General features: G+C 52.0%; 1 protein-coding gene across 1 annotated transcript in view; it reads right to left on the bottom strand.

Moving 5' to 3' along the window:
- Positions 1-17826, bottom strand: part of LOC138355039 (uncharacterized) — a 36980-nt gene extending 19154 nt beyond the window's left edge. The window contains exon 1 of the mRNA XM_069309751.1: positions 17682-17826. Within this exon, the coding sequence (XP_069165852.1) occupies positions 17682-17826 (145 nt within the window). The remainder of the gene's footprint in view (positions 1-17681) is intronic.
- Positions 17827-26285: the final 8459 nt, after the last annotated feature.

Genomic DNA, 26285 nt, shown 5'->3' with positions numbered 1-26285 from the left:
CCCTGTTACCACCAGTGGAGCCTCCCTGTTACCACCAGTGGAGCCTCCCTGTTACCACCAGTGGAGCCTCCCTGTTACCTCCAGTGGAACCTCCCTTTTACCTCCAGTGGAACCTCCCTTTTACCTCCAGTGGAGCCACCCTGTTACCTCCAGTGGAGCCTCCCTGTTACCTCCAGTGGAGCCTCCCTGTTACCACCAGTGGAGCCTCCCTGTTACCACCAGTGGAGCCTCCCTGTTACCACCAGTGGAGCCTCCCTGTTACCACCAGTGGAGCCTCCCTGCTACCACCAGTGGAGCCGTAATAAAGCACCAAGTGCCACCTATAATCCCTCGACAGTAGCGCCGCCAATCACCTGGTTGGTACACTAATTACCCCTCCCCCCCCCTGAAACAACTGGCACAAAGGCGCCTCGCACAAAGTCCTCAGTTCTAACGGAAAATCGAGCCCGAATCCTCTAACTAGCGTGTCTGGTGAGCTAATCACTCAGTGGGATTGTCGCACCTCTGACGAACGCGGCTCGTGGCTGACTTTACGCATTATTCGTAAATGTGATTTAGTTTACCCGACGATTCCCGATGAATGTTGGTCGGGTGTATAGTAAATGTAAGGTCATGAAACTAGTCGGTGGAAACAGGCCAGACACAGGATACAGAATGGGAGATGAAATGAAAAATGAAATGGTACTTAATGAAACGGACAGAGAGAAAGATTTAGGAGTTGATATCACACCAAACCTGTCTCCTGAAGCTCACATAAAGAGAATAACATCCGCGGCTTATGCGAGGCTGGCTAACAGCTGAACTGCCTTCAGGAACCTGTGTAAGGATTCATTCAGAACTTTGTATACCACATATGTAAGACCAATCCTGGAGTATGCGGCCCCAGCATGGAGCCCGTACCTTGTCAAGCACAAGACGAAGCTGAAAAAAGTTCAGAGGTATACCACTAGACTAGTTCCAGAACTAAGAGGAATGAGTTACGAGGAAAGGCTGCGGGAAATGCACCTCACGACACTGGAAGACAGAAGAGTAAAGGGAGAGAATCACTACCTACAAAAGTCTCAGGGGAATTAACAGAGTAGACAACGATGGATTATTTAAAATGGGTGATACACGAACCACCAGTGTACAAAATGTACACAGTGTACAGAACCACCTGTGGACACAGTGTACAGAACCACCTGTGGACACAGTGTACAGAACCACCTGTGGACACAGGTGGAAGCTGAGAACCCGAATGAGCATCAGGGACGTTAGAAAGACTGTTTGACTGATTTATTTTGATTTACAAAGGGTTTAACAAAATCTCTCGATGTCTATTCATTAATGGAATATTCGCGGATATTACGCCAATTTCCTTGAACTCCAACTTCTGATATCACAGTTTATGCAACTTTGTGTCTGTCTCCAGGAGCCGATGCTTGGTGCTCGTCCCCCCTCCCCTTCCGGCCCGTTGGCGTCGTGAGGGGGCTTGGTGGACGGCTGCCGGAGTGTGATGCTCCGTTGGGCAGTCCTCTGTCCTTTTCTGGCCTTGCACTCCTGCTGCTGTCTTCTCCAATTGTGCCGGATCGCTTTTCCTTTTCCTTATGTTTCGTTTTTCTCCCCCCTCTTCTCCTATCTGCTTGTCGTTTCCTGCCGACCTTTTGCTTGTTTTGGATTCTTTCTTTGGACTTCTTCTATTTTGACGCCCGGGTGCTTGAGGAGGCATACTCTTGCACCCGTAGAACTGTAGTACCCGACGTCTCGAGCGAGGGGAACCTTTTATTGTCAATCCCCCTTTCGTCGCTGAACCCGATCTCGACGGACTGACGGTTCTTAAGGTGGCGTTTGTGGGGCGTATACTCACGACGCACCCCTAGGGGGCCCCGGCATGATCAGCGATAGCTTCAAGTTGGGTGTCCTGCCTCTAATTGTGGCTCCATGGTGGGTATGGGGGCACATTCGTGGATGAATTTGTCACTTTTCGTCTCTATGTCGTTGAATGTTTCCGTTGTACCCTCTCAGGCTCGTGGGGTGGGCGACCAAGCCCCCGAGTCGGCCTGTATTGGAAGACCAGGCTCTGTAGCTCCCGCTGCGTTGGGCCCCGACCTTGCTCCTCCTTTGACCGTCCTGACTTCTTCCCCCAGCTCCCCTCCCTCCTCTGAGGTTGGGTCGAGCCTCCAGCCCCCGGTGGTGACCACTTCGTCCCCTGGTGTGGCTAAGTCTTTCGTTGTGACTACTGCGCCTTTTAACCCCTCTCTCTCTAGGGGTTCTCAACGCCGTTCGCGCCCCAACCGCACTCGCTCGATTCCTTCCCGTGCTGATGCGTATCAGGCCTTGTTTGGTCCTGCTTCATGGGCCAAATATTTTGATCTCCTCCCTCTTGATTCTGCGCCTCCTGACGATTTCTCCCTCCATCGGCATCTTGTAGATTCCGTGGATGCGTGTGTTACTTTCAACCCCACTCGTCTCGGTACACGTGTCGTTGCTGCTCCTTCTCAGGATGCGGCTTCCCGCTTGGCTGCCTTATCTTGCCTTGGCGAGATCCCTGTTCGGGTCTCCAAGAACGTTCAGATGAATTCCAGTGTTGGCACTATTCTCCTCCCACCCCATGTTGCAACCGGTGTTCGGAATCTGCAGGATTGCCACGATGATATTCGGCATATCCTTGATGCCCAAGGCCATTCTGTCCTCCAGGTTGACTCGTTTACTCGTCCCCCTCGTGGTCGTCGCCGTCAACCCCTTCGCGTTGTGAAGATCACCTTTGATGGTAGGACCCTTCCATCCTCTGTCATTCTTGCTGGTGCTAGGTGCTCTGTCCAGGAGTATATTCCTTCTCCTCGACTTTGTAATAAGTGCTGGAGGTTTGGGCATGGTGCCCTCCGCTGCTCTGGGACTGTCTCTCTCTGTCCTTTGTGTGGGAGTGAAGGTCACTCTAAGTCGGAGTGCACTTCTTCCCAAGCTCGCTGCCTCAACTGCGGTGAGGCCCATCCTACGTTCTCCCGTGCCTGTGTCCATTACAAGCTTGAGGCGGCCGTCCTTAACCTGAAGCACCGGGAGCGTTTGTCTTTTCCTGAGGCGAGGCGCCAGGTTCGCCGGCTCCCGCCTTATACTAACATCTCTTTTGCTCGCGTGTTGCGCTCTTCCTCTCCTCGTCCTTCCCCCCTTCCTCAGACTCTCAACCGTTTCCGGGCCTTGGACCCTGATACGCCCACTGCCCCCTCCTCTGTTCCTTTGAGTTCTTTCCCGAGGGGTCCCCCTCCTGGTCCTCTGTCTGGGGTTCCCCTTCTTTCGACCCGGTCTGTCATGTCTCCTGTGTCTTCTTCCTCGTCCCCCTCCGATCCTCCTTCCCATCCTCTTCCTCCATCTATCGGCTCTCCCCGCCGCCTGTCGGTGCAGGCGGATGTCCATCGCTCTCCTAACGGCCGTCGTGTGTGCTCTCGTTCGGCTTCTCCTGTTGAGACCCTGGAATCCGTTGCCCGGTACGTAGTTGCTGGGACACCTGTCTCTTTAAGTCAGAAGCGTAAGCCTGGCTCCTCTCCTTCCTCTTCCCCGGCGGGTAAGAAGGCTTCGCTTTCTTCCTTAGCTCCTACTTCTGGCTCTGTTGCTCCTTCCCCTCCCGTTTCAGTGGTTGCGCCCCCTGTTCCTGCTATGGAGGTTTCTTTGGCCCCTGCTTCCCTTTCGGTTGCTGCTCTTGCTGGGGTGCGCTCCCCTCTTTCTACTCCCCCTCTTCCTACTCCCCCTCTTCCTTCTGCTGTCCTTGACTGCTCCTCTCCGTTGTCTCCTCCTCTTCCTCCTCCTCCTCCGGACCCCGCCCGCCCACCTCTGATCTGTTCTCCCGTTTCCTTCCCTCCGTCTTTGCTCAGTTTACCCATGCCCCCTAACCCTGACTTTGCTGACCCTGATCCCGACCCTGATATTCTTTAACGTGCTCTGTTGCTCTTTCGCCTTTGTTTCTTCCTTGTTCTCTGTTTTTGTCCTTTCTCTTCCCGTCGTTGTCCATTCTTCAATGGACCGTTCGAGGTTATTACGCCAATTTCCTCGAACTCCAACTTCTGATTTCGCGGTTTTCGCCCCTTTGTGTCTGTCTCCAGGAGCCAATGCTTGGTGCTCGTCCTGGTCGTTTTCGTGGCTATTCCTTTCTCTCCCCCCCCCAGCCATTGCTGGGGCTTCTAATTCTTCTGCTCTCTTGATTCGTGCAGATGTTCCCTTTGTTCCTTTACTTTTTCCTTCGCCTCTCCATTGTTCTGCTGCTCGTATCTTTGTGGGGAAATGGTACACAGTTTGTTCCATTTATCTCCCCCCGAGTGTCCCGCTCTCTCTTCCTGATTTGAAACACCTCCTAGACTCCTTGCCGGAGCCTGTGCTCCTGCTGGGTGACTTCAATTGTCGTCATTCTCTTTGGGGTGACGTTCTGACGAATACCCGGGGTCGCCTCCTTGAGCCGTTTCTCCTATCTTCTTCCCTGTCTCTTCTGAATTCTGGTGAGCCCACTCATTTGGACTCTCGGACTCGCGCCCTTTCTTGTCTTGATCTTTCTCTCTGCTCTTCTTCTCTTTACTTGGATTTCACGTGGCAGGTTCTTGATGACCTCCATGGAAGTGATCATTTCCCCATCCTTGTTTCCTTTTTCTCTTTTCGCCCTTCCCTCTCTTTCCCTAGGTGGCAGTTTGCTAAGGCAGACTGGACCCTATTTACCCTCAGTGCTGCTCTCTCTGACCTCTCCCTTCTGCCTCTCTCTCGCGCTCTCCTCCTTTTTCATGACACTGTCTTCAACGCTGCCCTCCGCTCTATTCCTCGCTCTTCCTCTCGGGGTCCACGGAAGTGCGTTCCCTGGTGGAATGCGGACTGTGCTCGGGCTGTCCGCTGTAAGCGTGCAGCCTGGAAGAGGCACCGCCGTAGGCAGACGACCGATTCTTTTCTTTTCTTTCGGAAAGCGAGTGCGGTGGCCCGTAGGGCCATCCGTACGGCTAAACGTGAATGTTGGGCATCTTATGTCTCAACAATTACGTCCGAAACCCCTCTGGCCCAGATCTGGAAGCGTATCCGCAAGATAGCGGGTAAGTTCGTTCCCGATGTTTCACCGGTCCTTCACCTCCATGATACTCTTGTGGCGGACCCGTTGCAGGTCGCTTCCGAACTGGGTTCCCACTTTTCTTCTGTTAGCTCTGGTCTTCATCTTCCCCAATCTTTCCTTCTTCGTAAACCTGTCCTTGAGTCTCGTCCTTTAGATTTCTGCACTCATCTTCAGCTTCCCTATAATGATCCCTTCTCCCTCTCTGAACTTCGTTCTGCTCTGGCCCTCTGCGGTTCTACGGCGGCGGGCTCCGATGGTATTCATTATGAGATGCTTCGCCATCTCCCTCCGAGCACGTCTCAGTATTTACTGAGTCTGTATAATCGGATCTGGGAGTCGTCGTCAGTCCCTGAGGACTGGCTCGATGCCGTTGTCCTCCCTGTTCGCAAACCGGGGTCTCTGGGTACTTCCCCTAAGGACTTTCGCCCTATTGCTCTCACAAGTTGTGTCTGCAAACTTTTTGAACGTATGGTTAACGTTCGTCTGATGTGGTTCCTGGAACACCATCACCTCCTCTCCCCTTCTCAATTTGGTTTCCGCAAGTGCCGCAGCACGACAGATGTCCTGGTGAACTTGGAGGTCTATATTCGTACTGCTTTTGCTGCGAAGACCTCCGTTGTTGCCGTCCTTTTTGACCTGGAAAAGGCTTACGACACCACTTGGCGTTATCATATCCTATCTCAACTTCATTCTTTTGGCCTTCGTGGTCATCTCCCTCTCTTTCTCCGCAGCTTCCTTTCTCGTCGTTCCTTTCGGGTGCGCCTTGGTACCGCTCTCTCTCCCTCTTTTCAGCAATATGAAGGTGTGCCCCAGGGTAGTGTTCTGAGCACTACTCTTTTTCTGGTTGCCCTCAATGGTCTTCTTTCCTCTCTTCCTTCTGGTGTCTTCTCCGCTCTCTATGTCGATGATCTTACCCTTTGTTGTCAGGGTGATGATTCGCCTCTCCTTCAACGCCGGCTTCAACTTGCAATTGATGCCGTGTCGTCTTGGGCCACTGATCATGGCTTCAAGTTCTCTACTTCTAAGACTTGTGCCATGACATTTACGCGGAAACGGGTTGTTCTTCGTCCCTCTTTGTCACTTTATGGTCATCCCCTTGAATACAAAGATTCCGCGAAGCTTTTGGGGTTATTCCTTGACACTCGTTTGTCTTGGTCTCCCCATATCTCTTACCTCCGTGTTGAGTGCTCTAAGGCCCTTACCCTCCTTCGGGTCTTGTCCCATACTTCTTGGGGGGCAGATAGGCGCACTCTCCTTGCTTTACATTCTTCTCTCGTCCTGTCTAAGCTCGATTATGGTTGCCCTGCTTACTCGTCTGCTTCTCCTTCTACTCTTCGCCGTCTTGATGCTTTGCACCATACTGGGTTGCGCCTCAGTTCTGGTGCCTTTCGTTCGACTCCCGTCCTTAGCTTGTATGTTGACACTGGCTTCCTGTCTCTCCAGGACCGCCGTGATCGCTACTGTCTTCGCTATCTTGCGCGGTCCTTGCAACATCCTTCCTCTCGCCTCTGTCGTGCTTTAACTTTTACCCCTCCTGCGGTTCCTGTTCCTCTTCACCACCTCCCTCTTTCTGTCCGGTTATCTCGCCTGCAGGATTCTCTTTCCGTTCGTATTTCTGATGTTTCTCCTCGTGTTGTTCCTTCTTTGCCCCCGTGGAGGGTCCCTCTTCCGCGGTTTTGTACTTCCTTGACCCGTATCACTAAAGCTTTTACCCCTCCTACGGTTCTAAAACGCCTTTTCCTCGAGCACTTTTCTTCTCACTCCCGCTCCGTTTCTGTCTTCACCGATGGGTCTAAGTCAGCGGACGGTGTTGGCTACTCTGTTGTTTTTCCTGATCGCACTTATATGTGTCGCTTGCCTCCGGAGACTAGCATCTTTACAGCGGAACTTTATGCTATTCTCTATGCTCTTCGTCTCCTACTTTCTCGTTGTCAGTCTTCCTTTGTAGTTGTTGTTGACTCTCGTAGTGCCCTCATGGCTCTCGGGTCCTTTAATCCAGTTCATCCAGTGGTTGTCGAGATCCAGCATTGGCTGTTTCTCGTTCATAGTAAATTTAAGTCGGTTGAGTTTTGTTGGGTTCCCAGCCATATTGGTGTGTCTTTAAATGAGCGTGCGGATGCTGCCGCCAAGGAAGCTGTCCGCTCTTGTCCCATCTCTCGTAAGGGCATTCCGTATTCCGACTTTTACCCGGTTATCCATTCCTCAGTCCTTACCCGTTGGCAGGCTTCTTGGTTGTCTGTTACTGGTAACAAGCTACGTACTCTTAAATGTTGTGTTTCCTCGTGGCAGTCCTCCTTCCACCGTAACCGGCGGTGGGAAACAGCTCTGGCGAGGTTGCGTATTGGCCATACTCGCTTAACCCATGGTCACTTGATGGAGCGCCGCCCTGCTCCTTATTGTCCTAGTTGCATTGTCCCTCTTACGGTCGTGCATGTCCTTCTTGAATGTCCTGACTTCCAGGACGAGCGTGTGTCTTGCTTTCCGACCGCCCCTCGCGGTCACCTGTCCCTCGATAGAATTCTTGGTGACTCGGATACTTTTGATATCGTTCGCCTTATGCGTTTTTGTTCTCGTATTGGCATCCTTGGTGATATTTAGCGCCCTCTGATTATTTTGCGTATTTGATGGTGCTACATAGCCTTCCCGGTTTGGTGCCTTCTTTTGATAATTACTTACTTACTTGGTGCTCGTCCTGGTCGCTTCCGTGGCTATTCCTTTCACTTCCGCTCCCTTTTCTGCTCTCTTGATTCGTTCTGATGTTCCCTTCGTCCCCTTACTTTTCCGTCGCCTCTGCACTGTCCTGCTACCAGTGTCTTTGTGAGTAAATGGTTTAGGGTTTGTTCCATTTATCTCCCCGCGAGTGTCCTGCTTTCTCTTCCCGATCTGAAACACCTCCTGGACTCCTTGCCGGAGCCTGTGCTCCTGCTGGGTGATTTCAATGGTCGTCATTCACTTTGGGGTGATGTTCTGACAAACACCCGGGGTCGCCTTCTTGAACCCTTCATCCTCTCTTCTTCCCTGTCTCTTCTGAATTATGGTGAGCCCACTCATCTCGACTCTCGAACTCGCACCCTTTCCTGTTTTGATCTTTCACTCTCCTCATCGTCTCTTTACTTGGATTTCATGTGGCAGGTTCTTGATGACCTCCATGGCAGTGACCATTTCCCCATCCTTGTTACCTTTTTCTCTTTTCGCCCTCCCCTCTCCTTCCCTAGGTGGCAGTTTGCCAAAGAGACTGGAACCTTTTTACCCTCCGTGCTGCTCTCTCCGTCCTCTCCATTTTGCCTCTCCCTCGCTCTCTCCTCCTTTTTCATGACACCATATTAGACACTGCCCTCTACTCTATTACTCGCTCTTCCTCTCGAGGACCACGGAAGTGCGTTCCCTGTGGAATGTGGACTGTGCTCGGGCTGTCCGCTGTTAGCGTGCCGTCTGAAAGAGGCACCGCGGCCGGCAGACGGCTGATTCTTTTGTTTTGTTTTGGAAGGCGAGTGTGAGGCCCATAGAACCATCCGTACAGCTAAGCATGAGTGTTGGAAGTCTTATGTTTCCACCACTACGTTCGAAACTTCTCTGCCACAGATCTGGAAGCGCATCCACAGGATAGCGGGTAAGTTCGTTCCTGATGTCTCGCTGGTCCTTCACCTCTATGGTACTCTTGTGGCGGACCCGTTGCAGGTCGCGACCGAACTGGGTTCCCAATTTTCTTCTGTTAGCTCTTGTTCTCATCTTTCTCAAACTTTCCTTCTTCATGAACCTGTTCTTGAATTTCGTCCTTTAGATTTCTGTACCCATCTCAGACTTCCCTATAACCATCCCTTCGCTCTCTCTGGACTTCGGTCTGCCCTGTCTCACTATTTACTGAGTCTGTATAATCAGATCTGGGAGCCGTCGTCAGTTCCTGAGGACTGGCTCGATGCCGTTGTCCTCCCTGTTCGGAAGCCAGGGTCTGTGGGAACATCCCCTAAGGACTTTTGCCCTATTGCCCTCACAAGTTGTCTGCAAACTCTTTAATGTATGGTTAACGTTCGTCTGATGTGGTTCTTAGAACACTATCACCACCTCTACCCATCTCAATTTGGTTTTCGCAAGTGCCGCAGCACAACAGATGTCCTGGTGAACTTGGCAGTCTACATTCGTACTGCTTTTGCTGCCGTCCTTTTTGACTTGGAAAAGGCTTACAACACCTCATGGCGATATCATATTCTGTCCCAACTTCATTCTTTTGACCTTCATGGTAGTCTCCCTCTCTTTCTCCGCAGCTTCCTCTCTCGTCGTTTCTTTCGGGTGCGCCTTGGTACCGCTCTCTCTGCCTCTTTTCAGCAATATGGTGTGCCCCAGGGTAGTGTTCTGAGCATTACTCTTTTTCTGGTTGCCCTCAATGGTCTTCTTTCCTCTCTAACTTCAGATGTCTACTCCGCTCTTTATGTCGACGATCTTACACTTTGCTGTCAGGGTGATGATTCGCCTCTCCTTCAGCGCCGGCTTCAACTTGCGATTGATGCCGTGTCGTCTTGGGCCACCGATCATGGCTTCAGGTTCTCTACGTCTAAGACTTGTGCTATGACTTTTACTCGGAAGCATGTCGTACTTCGTCCTTCTTTGTCGCTTTATGGTCACCCCATTGTGTATAAGGATTGCGCCAAGCTTTTGGGGTTCATTTTTGACACTCGTTTGTCTTGGTCTCCCCATATCTCTTACCTCCGTGTTGAATGCTCTAAGACCATTACCCTCCTTTGGGTATTGTCCCATACTTCTTGGGAAGCGTATAGGCGCACTCTACTCACTTTACATTCCTCTCTCGTCCTGTCTAAGCACGATTATGGTTGCCCTGCTTACTCGTCTGCTTCTCCTTCTACTCTTCGCCGTCTTGATGCTTTGCACCATACTGGGTTGCGCCTCAGTTCTGGTGCCTTTCGTTTGACTCCCGACCTCAGTTGGTATATTGACACTGGCGTCCTATCTCTCCAGGACCGCCGTGATCGGTCCTGGATATTGTTTTGATATTGTTTGCCTTATGCGTTTCTGTTCTCGTGTTGGCATCTTTGGTGATATTTAGCGTCCTCTGATTATCCCGCACATTTGATGGTGCTACATAGCCTTCCCAGTTTGGTGCTCTTTTGATAATTACTTTTTTACTTCTTATCTCTTCCCCTTTCAGTATCATCAGTGTCATCAGTATTCAGTATCTCTCCCCCTTTAAGTATCATCTCTCACCTTTCAACCTGTCCTCTCATCTCTCTCACCCAGGCCTGTCACCTCTCACCCAGGCCTGTCACCTCTCACCCAGGACTGTCACCTCTCACCCAGGACTGTCACCTCTCACCCAGGACTGTCACCTCTCACCCAGGCCTGTCACCTCTCACCCAGGCCTGTCACCTCTCACCCAGGCCTGTCACCTCTCACCCAGGCCTGTCACCTCTCACGCAGGCCTGTCACCTCTCACCCAGGCCTGTCACCTCTCACCCAGGCCTGTCACCTCTCACCCAGGCCTGTCACCTCTCACCCAGGCCTGTCACCTCTCACCCAGGACTGTCACCTCTCACCCAGGCCTGTCACCTCTCACCCAGGCCTGTCACCTCTCACCCAGGCCTGTCACCTCTCACCCAGGACTGTCACCTCTCACCCAGGACTGTCACCTCTCACCCAGGACTGTCACCTCTCACTTCTCCCACCCTGGTCTCCCCTCGTCCCCCGGGGCTCAAGACGCACTAAGACTGTTGTGCTCCACAACCAATTTACCTCTAATCCCTCCCTGGTCCTCTGGCGGGAGCTTCTGCGTGGCCCTCCCTCACATCCCCACCTCCCTCCCGGGCTCCAGGGGCCAGGGAGGGAGGGAGGGAGGAGCTCCAGGGGCCAGGGAGGGAGGGAGGGAGGAGCTCCAGGGGCCAGGGAGGGAGGGAGGGAGGAGCACCAGAGGTCAGGGAGGGAGGGAGGGAGGAGCACCAGGGGCTAGGGAGGGAGGGAGGGAGGAGCACCAGGGGCTAGGGAGGGAGGAGCACCAGGGGCCAGGGAGGGAGGGAGGGAGGAGCTCCAGGGGCCAGGGAGGGAGGGAGGGAGGAGCTCCAGGGGCCAGGGAGGGAGGGAGGGAGGAGCTCCAGGGGCCAGGGAGGGAGGGAGGGAGGAGCTCCAGGGGCCAGGGAGGGAGGGAGGGAGGAGCTCCAGGGGCCAGGGAGGGAGGGAGGGAGGGAGGAGCACCAGGGGCCAGGGAGGGAGGGAGGGAGGAGCACCAGGGGCCAGGGAGGGAGGGAGGGAGGGAGGAGCTCCAGGGGCCAGGGAGGGAGGGAGGGAGGAGCTCCAGGGGCCAGGGAGGGAGGGAGGGAGGAGCTCCAGGGGCCAGGGAGGGAGGGAGGGAGGAGCTCCAGGGGCCAGGGAGGGAGGGAGGGAGGAGCTCCAGGGGCCAGGGAGGGAGGGAGGGAGGAGCTCCAGGGGCCAGGGAGGGAGGGAGGGAGGAGCTCCAGGGGCCAGGGAGGGAGGGAGGGAGGAGCACCAGGGGCCAGGGAGGGAGGGAGGGAGGAGCTCCAGGGGCCAGGGAGGGAGGGAGGGAGGAGCTCCAGGGGCCAGGGAGGGAGGGAGGGAGGAGCTCCAGGGGCCAGGGAGGGAGGGAGGGAGGAGCTCCAGGGGTAACCTTCTGGAGGTGTATGTACTCACCTATTTGTGCTTGCGGGGGTTGAGCTTTGGCTCTTTGGTCCCGCCTCTCAACCGTCAATCAACAGGTGTACAGGTTCCTGAGCCTATTGGGCTCTATCATATCTACACTTGAAACTGTGTATGGAGTCAGCCTCCACCACATCACTGCCTAATGCATTCCATCCGTTAACTACTCTGACACTGAAAAAGTTCCTTCTAACGTCCCTGTGGCTCATGTGGGTACTCAGTTTCCCCTGTGTCCCCTTGTTCGTGTCCCACCAGTGTTGAATAGTTTTTCCTTGTTTACCCGGTCGATTCCCCTGAGGATTTTGTAGGGTGTGATCATGTCCCCCCCTTACTCTTCTGTCTTCCAGTGTCGTAAGGTGCATTTCCCGCAGCCTTTCCTCATAACTCATGCCTCTTAGATCTGGGACTAGTCTAGTAGCATACCTTTGGACTTTTTCCAGCTTCGTCTTGTGCTTGACAAGGTACGGGCTCCATGCTGGGGCCGCATACTCCAGGATTGGTCTTACATAAGTAGTGTACAAGATTCTGAATGATTCCTTGATTCCATGAATGTGTGTGCGTGTGTGTGTACTCACCTAGTTGTACTCGCCTAGTTGTGCTTGCGGGGGTTGAGCTCTGGCTCTTTGGTCCCGCCTCTCAACCGTCAATCAACAGGTGTACAGGTTCCTGAGCCTATTGGGCTCTATCATAACAACACTTGAAACTGTGTATGGAGTCAACCTCCACCACATTACTTCCTAATGCATTCCATTTGTCAACCACTCTGACACTAAAAAAAGTTCTTTCTAATATCTCTGTGGCTCATTTGGGCACTCAGTTTCCACCTGTGTCCCCTAGTGCGTGTGCCCCTTGTGTTAAATAGCCTGTCTTTATCAACCCTGTCGATTCCCTTGAGAATCTTGAATGTGGTGATCATGTCCCCCCTAACTCTTCTGTCTTCCAACGAAGTGAGGTTTAATTCCCGTAGTCTCTCCTCGTAGCTCATACCTCTCAGCTCGGGTATTAGTCTGGTGGCAAACCTTTGAACCTTTTCCAGTTTAGTCTTATGCTTGACTAGATATGGACTCCATGCTGGTGCCGCATACTCCAGGATTGGTCTGACATATGTGGTATATAATGTTCTGAAAGATTCCTTACACAAGTTTCTAAAGGCCGTTCTTATGTTAGCCAACCTGGCATATGCTGCTGATGTTATCCTCTTGATATGAGCTTTAGGGGACAGGTCTGGCGTGATATCAACCCCCAGGTCTTTCTCTCTCCTGCTTCCTACCCCTATCTTCATTACATTACATTTGCTTGGGTTAAACTCTAACAGCCATTTGTTCGACCATTCCTGCAGCTTGTCCAGGTCTTCTTGAAGCCTCAAGATGCCCTCCTCTGTCTTAATCCTTCTCATAATTTTGGCGTCGTCAGCAAACATTGAGAGGAATGAGTCTATACCCTCTGGAAGATCATTTGCGTATATCAGAAACAGGATAGGTCCAAGCACAGAGCCTTGTGGAACTCCACTGATGACTTCACGCCATTCTGAGGTCTCACCCTTCACTGTAATTCTATGCTTCCTATTGCTTAGGTACTCCCTTATCCACTGGAGCTTATCCCTTCCAGTTACTCCTGCCTGTTTCTCAAGCTTATGCATCAACCTTTTATGGGGTACTGTGTCAAAGGCTTTCTGACAGTCCAAAAAAATGCAGTCGCCCATCCTTCTCTTTCTTGCTTAATCTTTGTCACCTGATCGTAGAATTCTATCAAGCCTTTAAGGCAAGATTTACCCTCCCTGAACCCATGTTGATGGGTTGTCACGAAGTCTCTTCTCTCCAGATGTGTTACTAGGTTTTTTCTCACAATCTTCTCCATCTCCTTGCATGGTATACAAGTTAAGAACACTGGCCTGTAGTTCAGTGCCTCTTGTCTGTCACCCTTTTTGTATATTGGTACTACATTAATAGTACTTACAATGCCTTGTTTGGTCCCGCTACGTGGGCTAAAAACTTTGATATCCACCATCAGGATTCTACTCCTGACGATTTCTCCCTCCCTAAATACCTTGTTGATTCAGTAGATGCCTCTGTTACTTTTAACTCCACCAGTTACGGTACATGTGTTGTCGCTGCTGCTCCTCAGGATGCAGCTACTCGCTAAGCCGCTTTGTTCTGCATTGGAGAGAACCCTGTTCGGGTCTCCAAGAACGCTCGGTTAAATGCCAGTGTTGGCACTGTTCTCCTCCCACACCATGTTGCAACTGGTGTTCGGGACCTCAAAGATTGCCATGAGGATATTAAACATATCCTCGAAGCCCAAGGCCATTCTGTCCTCCAGGTGGACACGTTTACTCGACCCCCCTCGTGGTCGTCGCAGTCAGCCGCTTCGAGTTGTAAAAATCACCTTTGAGAGTAGGGCCCTTCCGCCCTCTATTATTATTGCTGGTGCCAGATGCTCCGTTCAGGAGTACATTCCTTCTCCTACACTATGCAATAAGTGTTGGAAGTTTAGGCACGGTGTCCTCAAATGCACCAGTACTGTGTATCTGTGCCCTTTGTGTGGGGACGATAGTCATTCTAAGTCCGAGTGCACTTCTCCCCAGGCTCGCTGCCTCAATTGCGGTGAATCCCACCCTACCTTCTCACGCTCGTGTATGCACTACAAACTCGAGGAAGCCGTCCTCAACTTGAAGCATCGTGATCGTCTGTCTTTTCCTGAAGCAAGACGCCAAGTTCGTCGTCTCGCCCCTTTCGCGGGCGTCTCCTATGCTCGTGTGTTGCGTTCTACCTCTCCTCGTCCTTCCCGTCTTCCTCAGTCTCAAAACTGTTTCCAGGCCTTAAACCCGACCACAGCCACCACCTCCTTCCCTATTCCTTTGCCTCCTGTCCCAGATGGTCTCCCTCCCGGTTCTCCATTTGGGATTTCCCCCCTTCCTACCCAGTCCACCATATCTCCTTTGTCTTCTTCCCCATCTCCCCCCCCACTCTTTCTTCCCGACCCTCCCCCCAGTCTCTTGACCCTCCACGCCACCTGTCTGTCCAGGCTGATATCCATCATCCTCCCAGCAATCTTCGTGTTGTTCGCTCCCGTTCCTCTTCTCCTGCTGAGACCATTGAGCCTGTCACCCGGTACGTTGTTACTGGAACGCCTGTTTCTTGGAGTCAGAAATGTAAACCTGGCTCCTCTCCTTCTTCCTCTCCGGCGGGTAAGAAGGTTTCGCTTTCTTCCTCACCCCCTCCCTCTGACTGTCACTACATCCCCTCCCATTTCAGTAGTCAAACCCCCTGTATCTGATATGGAGGTTTCTTCCGCCCCCGATTTCCTCTCTGTTGCTGCCCTTCCTGAGGTGCACTCCCTGATTACTGCCCCCCCCCATCCTTCAACTGTCCTTGCTTGCCCCTCTCAGTTGTCTCCTCCTCCTCCGGACCCCGTCAGTCCACCTCTGGTCTGTTCTCTCGCTCCTTTCCCTCTCTCCTTACTAAGTTTACCCATGCCCCCTAACCCTGATTTTGCCGACCCTGCTCCTGATCCAGACCCTGATCCTGAGATTCTTTAATAAACTGTGTTCCTCTTTACCTTTATTTCTTTCTTGTTCTCTGTTACTGTCCTTTCTCTTTGATAATGTGTCTTCTTCATAACTCCACTGCTCTCTTAATTCGTTCTGATATTCCCTTCGTTCCCCCTAATTCTTCCGTCCCCTATCCATTGTTCTGCTGCCCGTGTTTTTGTGGGTAAATGGTATACAGTCTGTTCCATTTATCTCCCTCCAAATGTCCCTCTTTCCCTTCCTGATCTTAAGCACCTCCTGGACTCCTTGCCGGAGCCGGTGCTCCTTTTGGGTGATTTCAACTGTCGACATTCCCTCTGGGGTGATGTTCTCACAAACACCTGAGGCCGTCTTCTCGAACCGTTCATCCTTGCTTCTTCTCTATCTCTTCTGAATTCTGGTGCGCCCACTCATGTGGACTTTCGCACTCGCACCCTTTCCTGTCTTGATCTTTCTCTCTGCTCGTCGTCCCTTTACTTAGATTTCACGTGGCAGGTTCTTGATGACCTCCATAACAGTGATCATTTCCCCATCCTCGTTTCCTTTTTCTCTTTCCACCCTCACCCTTTCCTTCCCTAGGTGGCAGTTTGCCAAGGCTGACTGGTGCCTATTCACTCTCCATGCTACTCTCTCTGACCTCTCCTCTCTTCCTCTTCCACACGCCCTCCTTTTTTTTTGACACTGTCTTCAACGCTGCCCTCACCTCTATCCCTCGCTCTTCCTCCCGGAGCACCCGGAAGTGTGTTCCCTGGTGGAATGCGGACTGTGCTCGGGCTGTCCGCTGTAAGCGTGCAGCCTGGAAAAAACACCGCCGCCGGCAGACGGCTGATTCTTTTATTCTGTTTTGGAAGGCAAGTACGGTGGCCCGTAGGACCATCCATACTGCTAAACGTGAGAGTTGGAAATCTTATGTTTCCACCATTACGTCCGATACTCCTCTACAGCAGATCTGGAAAAAGATCCGCAAGGTTGCGGGCAAGTTCGTTCCAGATGTCTCGCCGGTTCTCCACCTCCGTGGAACTCTTGTGGCGGATCCAGTGAAGGTCGCAGCCGAACTGGGTTCCCACTTTTCTTCTGTTAGCTCTGGTTTTTATCTTTCTCAATCCTTCCTTCTTCGTAAGCCTGTTCTTGACTCTTATCCTTTAGATTTCCACACTCATCTCCGCCTTCCCTACGATCCTTTCTCTCTTTCTGAACTTCAGTCTGCCCTAGCCTTCTGCGGATCTACAGCAGCAGGCTCGGATGACGTTCATTATGAGATGCTTCTCCATCTCCCTCCGTGCACGTTTCAGTATTTACTGAATCTGTATAACCAGGTCTGGGAGTCGTCGTCCGTCCTTGAGGACTGGTTCGATGCCGTTGAGCTCCTAATTCGGAAACCAGGGTCTCTCGGTACATCCCCTAAGGACTTCTGCCCTATTGCTCTCACGAGTTGTGTTTGCAAGCTGTTTGAGCGTATGGTAAATGTCCGTCTGATGTGGTTCTTGGAACACCATCACCACCTCTCTCTTTCTCAATTTGGTTTTCGCAAGTGCCGCAGCACGACTGATGTCCTGGTGAACTTGGAGGTCTATATTCATACTGCTTTTGCTGCGAAGACCTCCGTTGTTGCCGTCCTTTTTGACCTGGAAAAGGCTTATGACACGACTTGGAGATACCACATTCTGTCCCAACTTCGTTCTTTTGGCCTTCGTGGTAATCTCCCACTCTTCCTTCAAAGCTTTCTCTCTCGTTGTACCTTTCGAGTCAGGCTTGATGCCACTCTCTCTGCCTCTTTTCGGCAGTATGAAGGTGTGCCCCAAGGTAGTGTTCTGAGTACTACTCTTTTTCTAGTTGCCCTCAATGGTCTCCTTTCCTCCCTTCCTTCTGGCATCTTCTCCGCTCTTTATGTTGATGATCTTACTCTTTGCTGTCAAGGTGATGATTCGCCTCTCCTTCAACGGCGGCTTCAACTTGCGATTGATGCCGTGTCATCTTGGGCCACCAGTCATGGCTTCAAGTTCTCTACTACTAAGACTTGTGCCATGACTTTTGCTCGGAAGCGGGTCGTTCTTTGTCCCTCTTTATCACTTTATGATCATCTCCTTGAGTACAAAGATTCCACGAAGCTTTTGGGGTTATTCTTTGACACCACCACCACCCCTGTTCCCTTCGTTCTGTCCCGGATGATCCCCCTCCTGGTTCTCTGTCTAGGGTTTCCCTTCTTTCTACCCAGTCTGTCATGTCTCCTGTGTCTTCTTTTTCCTCTCCCTCTGGTCCTCCTTCCCGTCATTCTCCTCCGTCTCTTGGCTCTCCACGCCGCCTGACTGTGCGGGCCGATGTCCATCGCTCTCCTGGTGATCATGTTGTTTGCTCTCGCTCTTCTCCTATCGATACGCTGGAGTCTGTTGCCCAGTACATTGCTGTTGGAACACCTGTCTCTGAGTCAGAAGTGGAAACCTGGTTCCTCTCCTTCCTCCTCCATGGTAGGTAAGAAGGCTTCGCTTTCTTTTTCGCTCCCTATTTCTGATTCTATCGTTCCTCCCGCTTCAGTAGTGATGCCCCCAGTTCCTACTGTGGCGGTTTCTTTAGCCCCCGGTTCCATCTCGGTTACTGCCCTTGCTGCTGTGCACTCCCCTCTTTCTGCTCCTCCTCCTCCTCCAGACCCGGCTCATCCACCTCTGGTCTGTCCTCCAGCTTCTTTCCCTCCTTCTTTACTAAGTTTACCCATGCCCCCTAACCCTGACTTCGCTGACCTTGACCCTGACCCTGTGCATTTTTAACGTTCTGTGTTCCTTTTTCACCTTTGTTTCTTCTTTGCTCTCTGTTGCTATCCTTTCTCTTTTTGCCGATGTCTATTCTTCAATGGAACTTCCGTGGATATTACGCCAATTTCCTTGACCTCCTACTTCTAATTTCACAGTTTTTGCCCCCATTGTGTCTGTCTCCAGGAGCCGATGCTTGGTGCTCGTCCTGGTCGCTTTTGTAGCTATTCTTTTCTCCCCCCCCCCCTCAGCTGTTGCTGGGGCCATAACTCTTCTGCTCTCTTGATTCGCTCAGATGTTCCCTTCGTCCCCTTACTTTTTTCCTCGCCTCTCCATTTTTCTGCTGCCCGTGTCTGTGTGAGTAAATGGTACATGGTTTGTTCCATTTATCTTCCAAGAGTGTCCCGCTTTCTCTTCATGATCTTAAACACCTAGACTCCTTGCCGGAGCCTGTGCTATTGCTAGGATTTTTTAATTGTCGTCATTCCCTTTGGGGTGATGTTCTGATGAACACCCAGGATCGCCTCCTTGAACCTTTCATCCTCTCTTCTTCTCTGTCCCTTCTGAATTCCTTTGAGCCCACTCATTTGTACTCTCGGACTCACTCCCTTTCCTGTCTCGATCTTTCTCTGTGGTCGTCACCCCTTTCCTTAGATTTCGGGTGGCGGGTCCTTGATGACCTCCATGGCAGTGACCATTTTCCTATCCTTGTTACTTTTTTCTCTTTTCACCCTCCTCTTTCCTTCCCTAGGTGGAGGTTTGCCGAGGCTGACTGGCGCCTCTTTACTCTCCGTGCTACTATTTCCGACCTCTCCGTTCTGCCTCTCCCTCGCGCCCCTCCTTCTTTTTCATGACACTGTCTTTGACACTGCCCTCCACTCTATTCCTCGTTCTTCCTCTCGGGGAACGTGGAAGTGCGTTCCCTGCTGTTATGTAGACTGTGTTCGGGCTGTCCGCTGTAAGCGTGCAGCCTGGAAGAGGCATCGCTGCCGGCAGACGGTTGAGTCTTTTCTTTTGTTTTGGAAGGCGAGTGCGGTGGCCCATAGGACCATCCGTGCGGGTAAACGTGCTTACTGGATGACTTATGTCGCCACCATTTCGTCCGAAAATCTTCTACCACTGGTCTGGAAGCATATCCGCAAGATTGCGGGTAAGTTCGTTCCCGATGTCTCGCAGGTCCTTCGCCTCCGTGATGCTCTTGTGGCAGACCCGTTGCAGGTCGCGACCGAACTGGGTTCCCACTTTTCATCTGTTAGTTTTGGTTCTCGTCTTCCCCAATCCTTCCTTCTTCGTAAGCCTATTCTTAAATCTCGTTCTTTAAATTTCTGTACTCATCTTCGCCTTCCCTATAATGATCCCTACTCTCTCTCTGACCTTCAGTCTGCCCTGGCCCTCTGCAGTTCTACGACAGCGGGCTCCGATGGCATTCATTATGAAATGCTTTGCCATCTCCCTCTGTGCACGTCTCAGTATTTACTGAGTCTGTACAATTGGGTCTGGGAGTTGTTGTCAGTCCCTGAGGACTGGCTCGATGCTGTTGTCCTCCCTGTTCGGAAACCAGGGTCTCTCGGATCATCCTCTGAGGACGTCCACCTCATTGCCCTCATGAGTTGTGTCTACAAGCTCTTTGAACGTATGGTTAACGTTCGTTTGATGTGGTTATTAGAACACTATTACAACCTCTCCCCTTCTCAGTTTGGTTTTCGCAAATGCCGCAGCACAACGGATGTCTTGGTGAACTTTGATTATATTCGTACTGCTTTTGCTGCGAAGACCTCCATTGTTGCCGTCCTTTTTGACCTGGAAAAGGCTTACGACACTATCTGGCGGTATTATATTTTGTCTCCACTTCATTCTTTTGGCCTTCGTGGGAACCTCCCTCTCTTCCTCCAGTTTCCTCTCTCGTCATTCCTTTCGTGTGCGGCTTGGTACCACTCTCTCTGCCCCTTTTAGGCAGCATGAGGGTGTACCCCAGGGTAGTGTTCTGAGCACTACTCTTTTTGTAGTTGCCCTCAACGGTCTTCTTTCCTCTCTTCCTTCTGGCGTTTTCTCCGCTCTCTATGTTGACGATCTTACCCTTTGCTGTCAGGGTGGTGATTCGCCTCTCCTTCAACGGTGGCTTCAACTTGCGATTGATGCCGTGTCGTCTTGGGCCACTGAACATGGCTTCAAGTTCTCTGCGTCTAAGACTTGTGCTATCACATTTACTCAACAGCAAGTCGTTCTTTGTCCCTCTTTGTCGCTTTATGGTCATCCCCTTATGTACAGAGATTCCACTAAGCTTTTGGGGTTTATCTTTGACACTCGTTTGTCTTGGTCAGCCCATATCTCTTACCTCCGAGTTGATGCTCTAAGACCCGTAACCTATTTAAGGTTTTGTCCCATATCTCTTGGGGAGCAGATAGGCGCACGCTCCTCAATTTGCACTCCTCTCTCGTTCTGTCGAAACTCGATTATGGTTGCCCTGCATACTCTTCTGTTTCTCCTTCTACTCTTCGCTGTCTTGATGCTTTGCACCATACTGGGTTGCGTCTCGGCTCTGGTGCCTTTCGTTCGACTCTCACCCTCAGTTTGTATGTTGACACTGGCTTCCTCTCTCTCCAGGACTGCCGTGATCGCTACTGTCTTCGCTATCTTGCGCGGTTCTTACAACATCCTTCCTCTCGCCTCTGTCGTGCATTAACTTTTACCCCTCTTATGAGGGGTAAAAGTTCCTCTTCATTGCCTCCCTCTTTCTGTCCGGTTATCTCGCTTACAGGATTATCTTTCTGTTCCTTCCTTACCTCCGTGGAGAGTCCCCCCTTCCAAAGTTTTGTACATCCTTGACCCACATCACCAAAGCTTTTACCCCTCCTACGGTTCTGAAATGCCTTTTTCTTGAGGTCTTTTCTTCGCACTCCTGCTCCGTTTCCGTCTTCACCGATGGGTCTAAGTCTGCGGACAGTGTAGGCTACTCTGTTGTTTTTCCTGACCGCACTTATATGTGTCGCCTCCCTTCGGAGGCTAGCATCTTCACAGCAGAACTTTATGCTATTCTCTATGCTCTCCGTCTCTTGCTTTCTCATTGTCCTTCCTCCTTTGTGGTTGTAGTTGACTCTCGTAGTGCCCTTATGGTTCTAGGGTCCTTTAATCCTGTCCATCCGGTGGTCATTGAGATTCAACATTGGCTGTTTCTTATTTCTAGTAAATTTAAATTGGTAGAGTTTTGCTGGGTTCGCAGCCATATTGGTGTTTCTTTAAATGAGCGTGCGGATGCTGCCTCTAGGGAAGCTGTCCGTTCTTGTCCCATCGTAAAGTTATTTCTTATTTCGATTTTTATCCTGTTGTTCATTCCTCCATCCTTGCCCGTTGACCGGCTTGGTTCTCTATAGTTAGTAACAAGCTCCATACTCTCAAACATAGTGTATCCCCCAGGCCTTCCTCCTACCACTGTAACTGGCGGTGGGAAACTGCTTTAGCGAGGTTGTGGATTGGCCATACTCACTTAACTCACAATCACTTAATGGAGCGCCTCCCTGCTCCTTATTGTCCAAATTGCGTTGTCCCTCTTACAGTTGTGCATTTCCTTGTTGAATGTCCTGACTTCCAGGACGAGCGTGTGTCTTGCTTTCCGACCACCCCTCGCGGTCACTTGTCCCTCGCTCTATGGTGACTCGGATACTTTTGATATCGTTCGCCTTATGCGTTTTTGTTCTCGTATTGGCATCCTTGGTGATATTTAGCGCCCTCTGATTATTCCGCACATTTGATGGTGCTACATAGCTTTCCCGGTTTGGTGCCTTCTTTTGATAATTACTTACTTACTTTGACACAAAGTTACATTCGAACAGGCGCATGTTTATATACCTATATCTATATACATGCCTTACCTGTGACTGGAGATAACATGTTTTTTTTTTTTTTAAATATCGCCATCTATTGGATGTAAGAGCAACACACGCTGTAATCTCCCAAAGTTCTTCAACGATTGCTTTGAAATTCTGACGCAACATTCCATTCGAATATGCGCATCTGTTTATATACCTACTATATAGATTCCACCCCTGTGACTGGTAAAAACATGCATTTTTGAAAAAGGTGCCATCTGTTGCATATAATAGCAACATGGATGCAATACTAAATATATCCCCCCCTCCCCGCTCAGCTCGTTGTCGCCGTGTGGGGGCTTAGTGGGCGGCTGCCGGAGTGTGATGCTCCTTGGGACAGTCCTCTGTCCTTTTCTAGCCTTGTGCTCCTGCTGCCGTCCTCTCCAATTTTGCTGGGCATCTTTTCCTTTTCCTTCTGTTTCGTTTTTCTCCCCCCTCTTCTCCTATCTGCTTGCCGTTTCCTGCCGACCTTTTGCTCGTTCTGGTTCTTCCATGGACTTCTTCTATTTTGACGCCCGGGTGCTTGAGGAGGCATACTCATGCACCCGTAGAACTGCAGTACCCGACGTCGAGAGCGAGGGGAACCTTTTATTGTCAATCCCCACTTCGTCACTGAACCCGATCTCGACGGACTGTCGGTTTCTTAAGGTGGCGTTTGTGGGGCGTATACTCACGACGCACCCCTAGGAGGCCCCGACAAGATCGGCGATAGCTTCTTGTTGGGTGTCCTGCCTCTAATTGTGGCTCCATGGTGGGTGTGGGGGCACATTCGTGAGTGAATTCTTCATTTCGTCAAGATGATAACCCCTGTTTCGGCTGCTTCTGGCTTACCTTCTCAGGCTCGTGGGGTGGGCGACCAAGCCCCCGAGTCGGTCCGTATTGGAAGACCGGGCTCTGTAGCCTCCGCTGCATTGGGCCCCGACCTTGCTCCTCCTTTGGCCTCTCTGACTCCTTCCCCTGGCTCCCCTCCCTCCTCTGTGGTTGGGTCGAGCCCCAAGCCCCCAGTGGTGACTACCTCGTCCCCTGGCGCGGCTCCTTCTCTAGTTGTAACTACTGCGCCTTTTAACCCCTCTCTCTCTGGGGGTTCTCACCGCCGTCCTCGTCACGGCCGCCCTCGCTCGATTCCTTCCAGTTCTGCTACCTATCAAGCCTTGTTTGGTCCCGCTTCGTAGGCCAAATATTTTGATCTCCTCCCTCTTGATTCTGCGCCTCCTGACGATTTCTCCCTCCATCGACATCTCATTGATTCCGTGGATGCCTCCATTACTTTCAACCCCACTCGTCTCGGTACACGTGTCGTTGCTGCTCCTTCTCAGGATGCTGCTTCCCGCTTGGCTGCCTTATCCTGCCTTGGCGAGACCCCCGTTCGGGTCTCGAAGAACGCTCAGTTGAATGCCAGTGTTGGCACTATTTTGCTCCCGCCCCATGTTGCAACCGGTGTTCGGGACCTGCGCGACTGCCACGACGATATTCGCCATATCCTCGCCGCCCAGGGCCATTCTATTCTCCAGGTGGACACGTTTACTCGTCCCCCTCGTGGTAGTCGCCGTCAACCCCTCCGGGTTGTGAAGATTACCTTTGATGGTAGGACCCTTCCACCCTCTGTCATTCTTGCTGGTGCCAGGTGCTCTGTCCAGGAGTACATTCCTTCTCCTCGGCTCTGCAACAAGTGCTGGAGGTTTGGGCATGGTGCCCTCCGCTGCTCCGGGACTGTCTCTCTCTGTCCTTTGTGTGGTGGCGAAGGTCACTCTAAGTCGGAGTGCACTTCTCCCCAGGCTCGTTGCCTCAACTGCGGTGAGGCCCCTCCTACCTTCTCCCGTGCGTGTGTCCAAGCTTGAGGCAGCCGTCCTCAACCTGAAGCACCGGGAGCGTTTATCTTTTCCTGAGGCGAGGCGCCAGGTTCGCCGGCTCCCGCCTTATGCTAATATCTCTTATGCTCGCGTGTTGCGCTCTTCCTCTCCTCGTCCTTCCCGCCTTCCTCAGACTCACAACCGTTTCCGGGCCTTGGACCCTGATGCGCCCACTGCCCCCTCCTCTGTTCCTTTGGGTTCTCTCCCGAAGGATCCTCCTCCTGGTCCCCTGTCTGGGGTTCCCCTTCCTTCTACCCGGTCTGTCGTGTCTTCTGTGTCTTCTTCCTCGTCCCCCTCCGATCCTCCTTCCCATCCTCTTCCTCCATCTATTGGCTCTCCCCACCGCCTGTCGGTGCGGGCGGATGTCCATCGCTCTCCTAACGGCCGTCGTGTGTGCTCTCGTTCGGCTTCCCCTGTTGAGACACTGGAATCCGTTGCCCGGTACATAGTTGCTGGGACACCGGTCTCTTTAAGTCAGAAGCGTAAGCCTGGCTCCTCTCCTTCCTCTTCCCCGGCGGGTAAGAAGGCTTCGCTTTCTTCCTCAGCTCCTCCTTCTGGCTCTGTTGCTCCTTCCCCTCCCGTTTCAGTGCTTGCGCCCCCTGTTCCTGCTATGGAGGTTTCTTTGGCCCCTGCTTCCCTTTCGGTTGCTGCTCTTGCTGGGGTGCGCTCCCCTCTTTCTACTCCCCCCCCCCCTCCTGCTGCTGTCCTTGACGGCTTCTCTCCGTTGTCTCCTCCTCCTTCCTCCTCCTCCAGACCCTGCCCGCCCACCTCTGCTCTGTTCTCCCGTTTCCTTCCCTCCGTCTTTGCTCAGTTTACCCATGCCCCCTAACCCTGACTTTGCTGACCCTGATCCCGACCCTGATATTCTTTAACGTGCTCTGTTGCTCTTTCGCCTTTGTTTCTTCCTTGTTCTCTGTTTTTGTCCTTTCTCTTCTCGTCGTTGTCCATTCTTCAATGGAACGTTCGAGGTTATTACGCCAATTTCCTCGAACTCCAACTTCTGATTTCGCGGTTTTCGCCCCTTTGTGTCTGTCTCCAGGAGCCAATGCTTGGTGCTCGTCCTGGTCGTTTTCGTGGCTATTCCTTTCTCCCCCCCCCCCCCCCAGCCATTGCTGGGGCTTCTAATTCTTCTGCTCTTTTGATTCGGGCTGATGTTCCCTTTGTTCCTTTACTTTTTCCTTCGCCTCTACATTGTTCTGCTGCTCGTATCTTTGTGGGGAAATGGTACACAGTTTGTTCCATTTATCTCCCCCCGAGTGTCCCGCTCTCTCTTCCTGATTTGAAACACCTCTTGGACTCCTTGCTGGAGCCTGTGCTCCTGCTGGGTGACTTCAATTGTCGTCATTCTCTTTGGGGTGACGTTCTGACGAATACCCGGGGTCGCCTCCTTGAGCCGTTTCTCCTCTCTTCTTCCCTGTCTCTTCTGAATTCTGGTGAGCCCACTCATTTGGACTCTCGGACTCGCACCCTTTCTTGTCTTGATCTTTCTCTCTGCTCTTCTTCTCTTTACTTAGATTTCACATGGCAGGTTCTTGATGACCTCCATGGAAGTGATCATTTCCCCATCCTTGTTTCCTTTTTCTCTTTTCGCCCTTCCCTCTCTTTCCCTAGGTGGCAGTTTGCTAAGGCAGACTGGACCCTATTTACCCTCAGTGCTGCTCTCCCTGACCTCTCCCTTCTGCCTCTCTCTCGCGCTCTCCTCCTTTTTCATGACACTGTCTTCAACGCTGCCCTCCGCTCTATTCCTCGCTCTTCCTCTCGGGGTCCACGGAAGTGCGTTCCCTGGTGGAATGCGGACTGTGCTCGGGCTGTCCGCTGTAAGCGTGCAGCCTGGAAGAGGCACCGCCGTAGGCAGACGACCGATTCTTTTCTTTTCTTTCGGAAAGCGAGTGCGGTGGCCCGTAGGGCCATCCGTACGGCTAAACGTGAATGTTGGGCATCTTATGTCTCAACAATTACGTCCGAGACCCCTCTGGCCCAGATCTGGAAGCGTATCCGCAAGATAGCGGGTAAGTTCGTTCCCGATGTTTCACCGGTCCTTCACCTCCATGATACTCTTGTGGCGGACCCGTTGCAGGTCGCTTCCGAACTGGGTTCCCACTTTTCTTCTGTTAGCTCTGGTCTTCATCTTCCCCAATCTTTCCTTCTTCGTAAACCTGTCCTTGAGTCTCGTCCTTTAGATTTCTGCACTCATCTTCAGCTTCCCTATAATGATCCCTTCTCTCTCTCTGAACTTCGTTCTGCCCTGGCCCTCTGCGGTTCTACGGCGGCGGGCTCCGATGGTATTCATTATGAGATGCTTCGCCATCTCCCTCCGAGCACGTCTCAGTATTTACTGAGTCTGTATAATCGGATCTGGGAGTCGTCGTCAGTCCCTGAGGACTGGCTCGATGCCGTTGTCCTCCCTGTTCGCAAACCGGGGTCTCTGGGTACTTCCCCTAAGGACTTTCGCCCTATTGCTCTCACAAGTTGTGTCTGCAAACTCTTTGAACGTATGGTTAACGTTCGTCTGATGTGGTTCCTGGAACACCATCACCTCCTCTCCCCTTCTCAATTTGGTTTCCGCAAGTGCCGCAGCACGAC

This window comes from Procambarus clarkii, chromosome 65 (genome assembly GCF_040958095.1).
Source record: "Procambarus clarkii isolate CNS0578487 chromosome 65, FALCON_Pclarkii_2.0, whole genome shotgun sequence".
Classification (NCBI taxonomy): Eukaryota; Metazoa; Arthropoda; class Malacostraca; order Decapoda; family Cambaridae; genus Procambarus; species Procambarus clarkii.
Note: the sequence above shows the minus strand (reverse complement) of the source record. Positions and strands in the feature narration are given on the sequence as shown.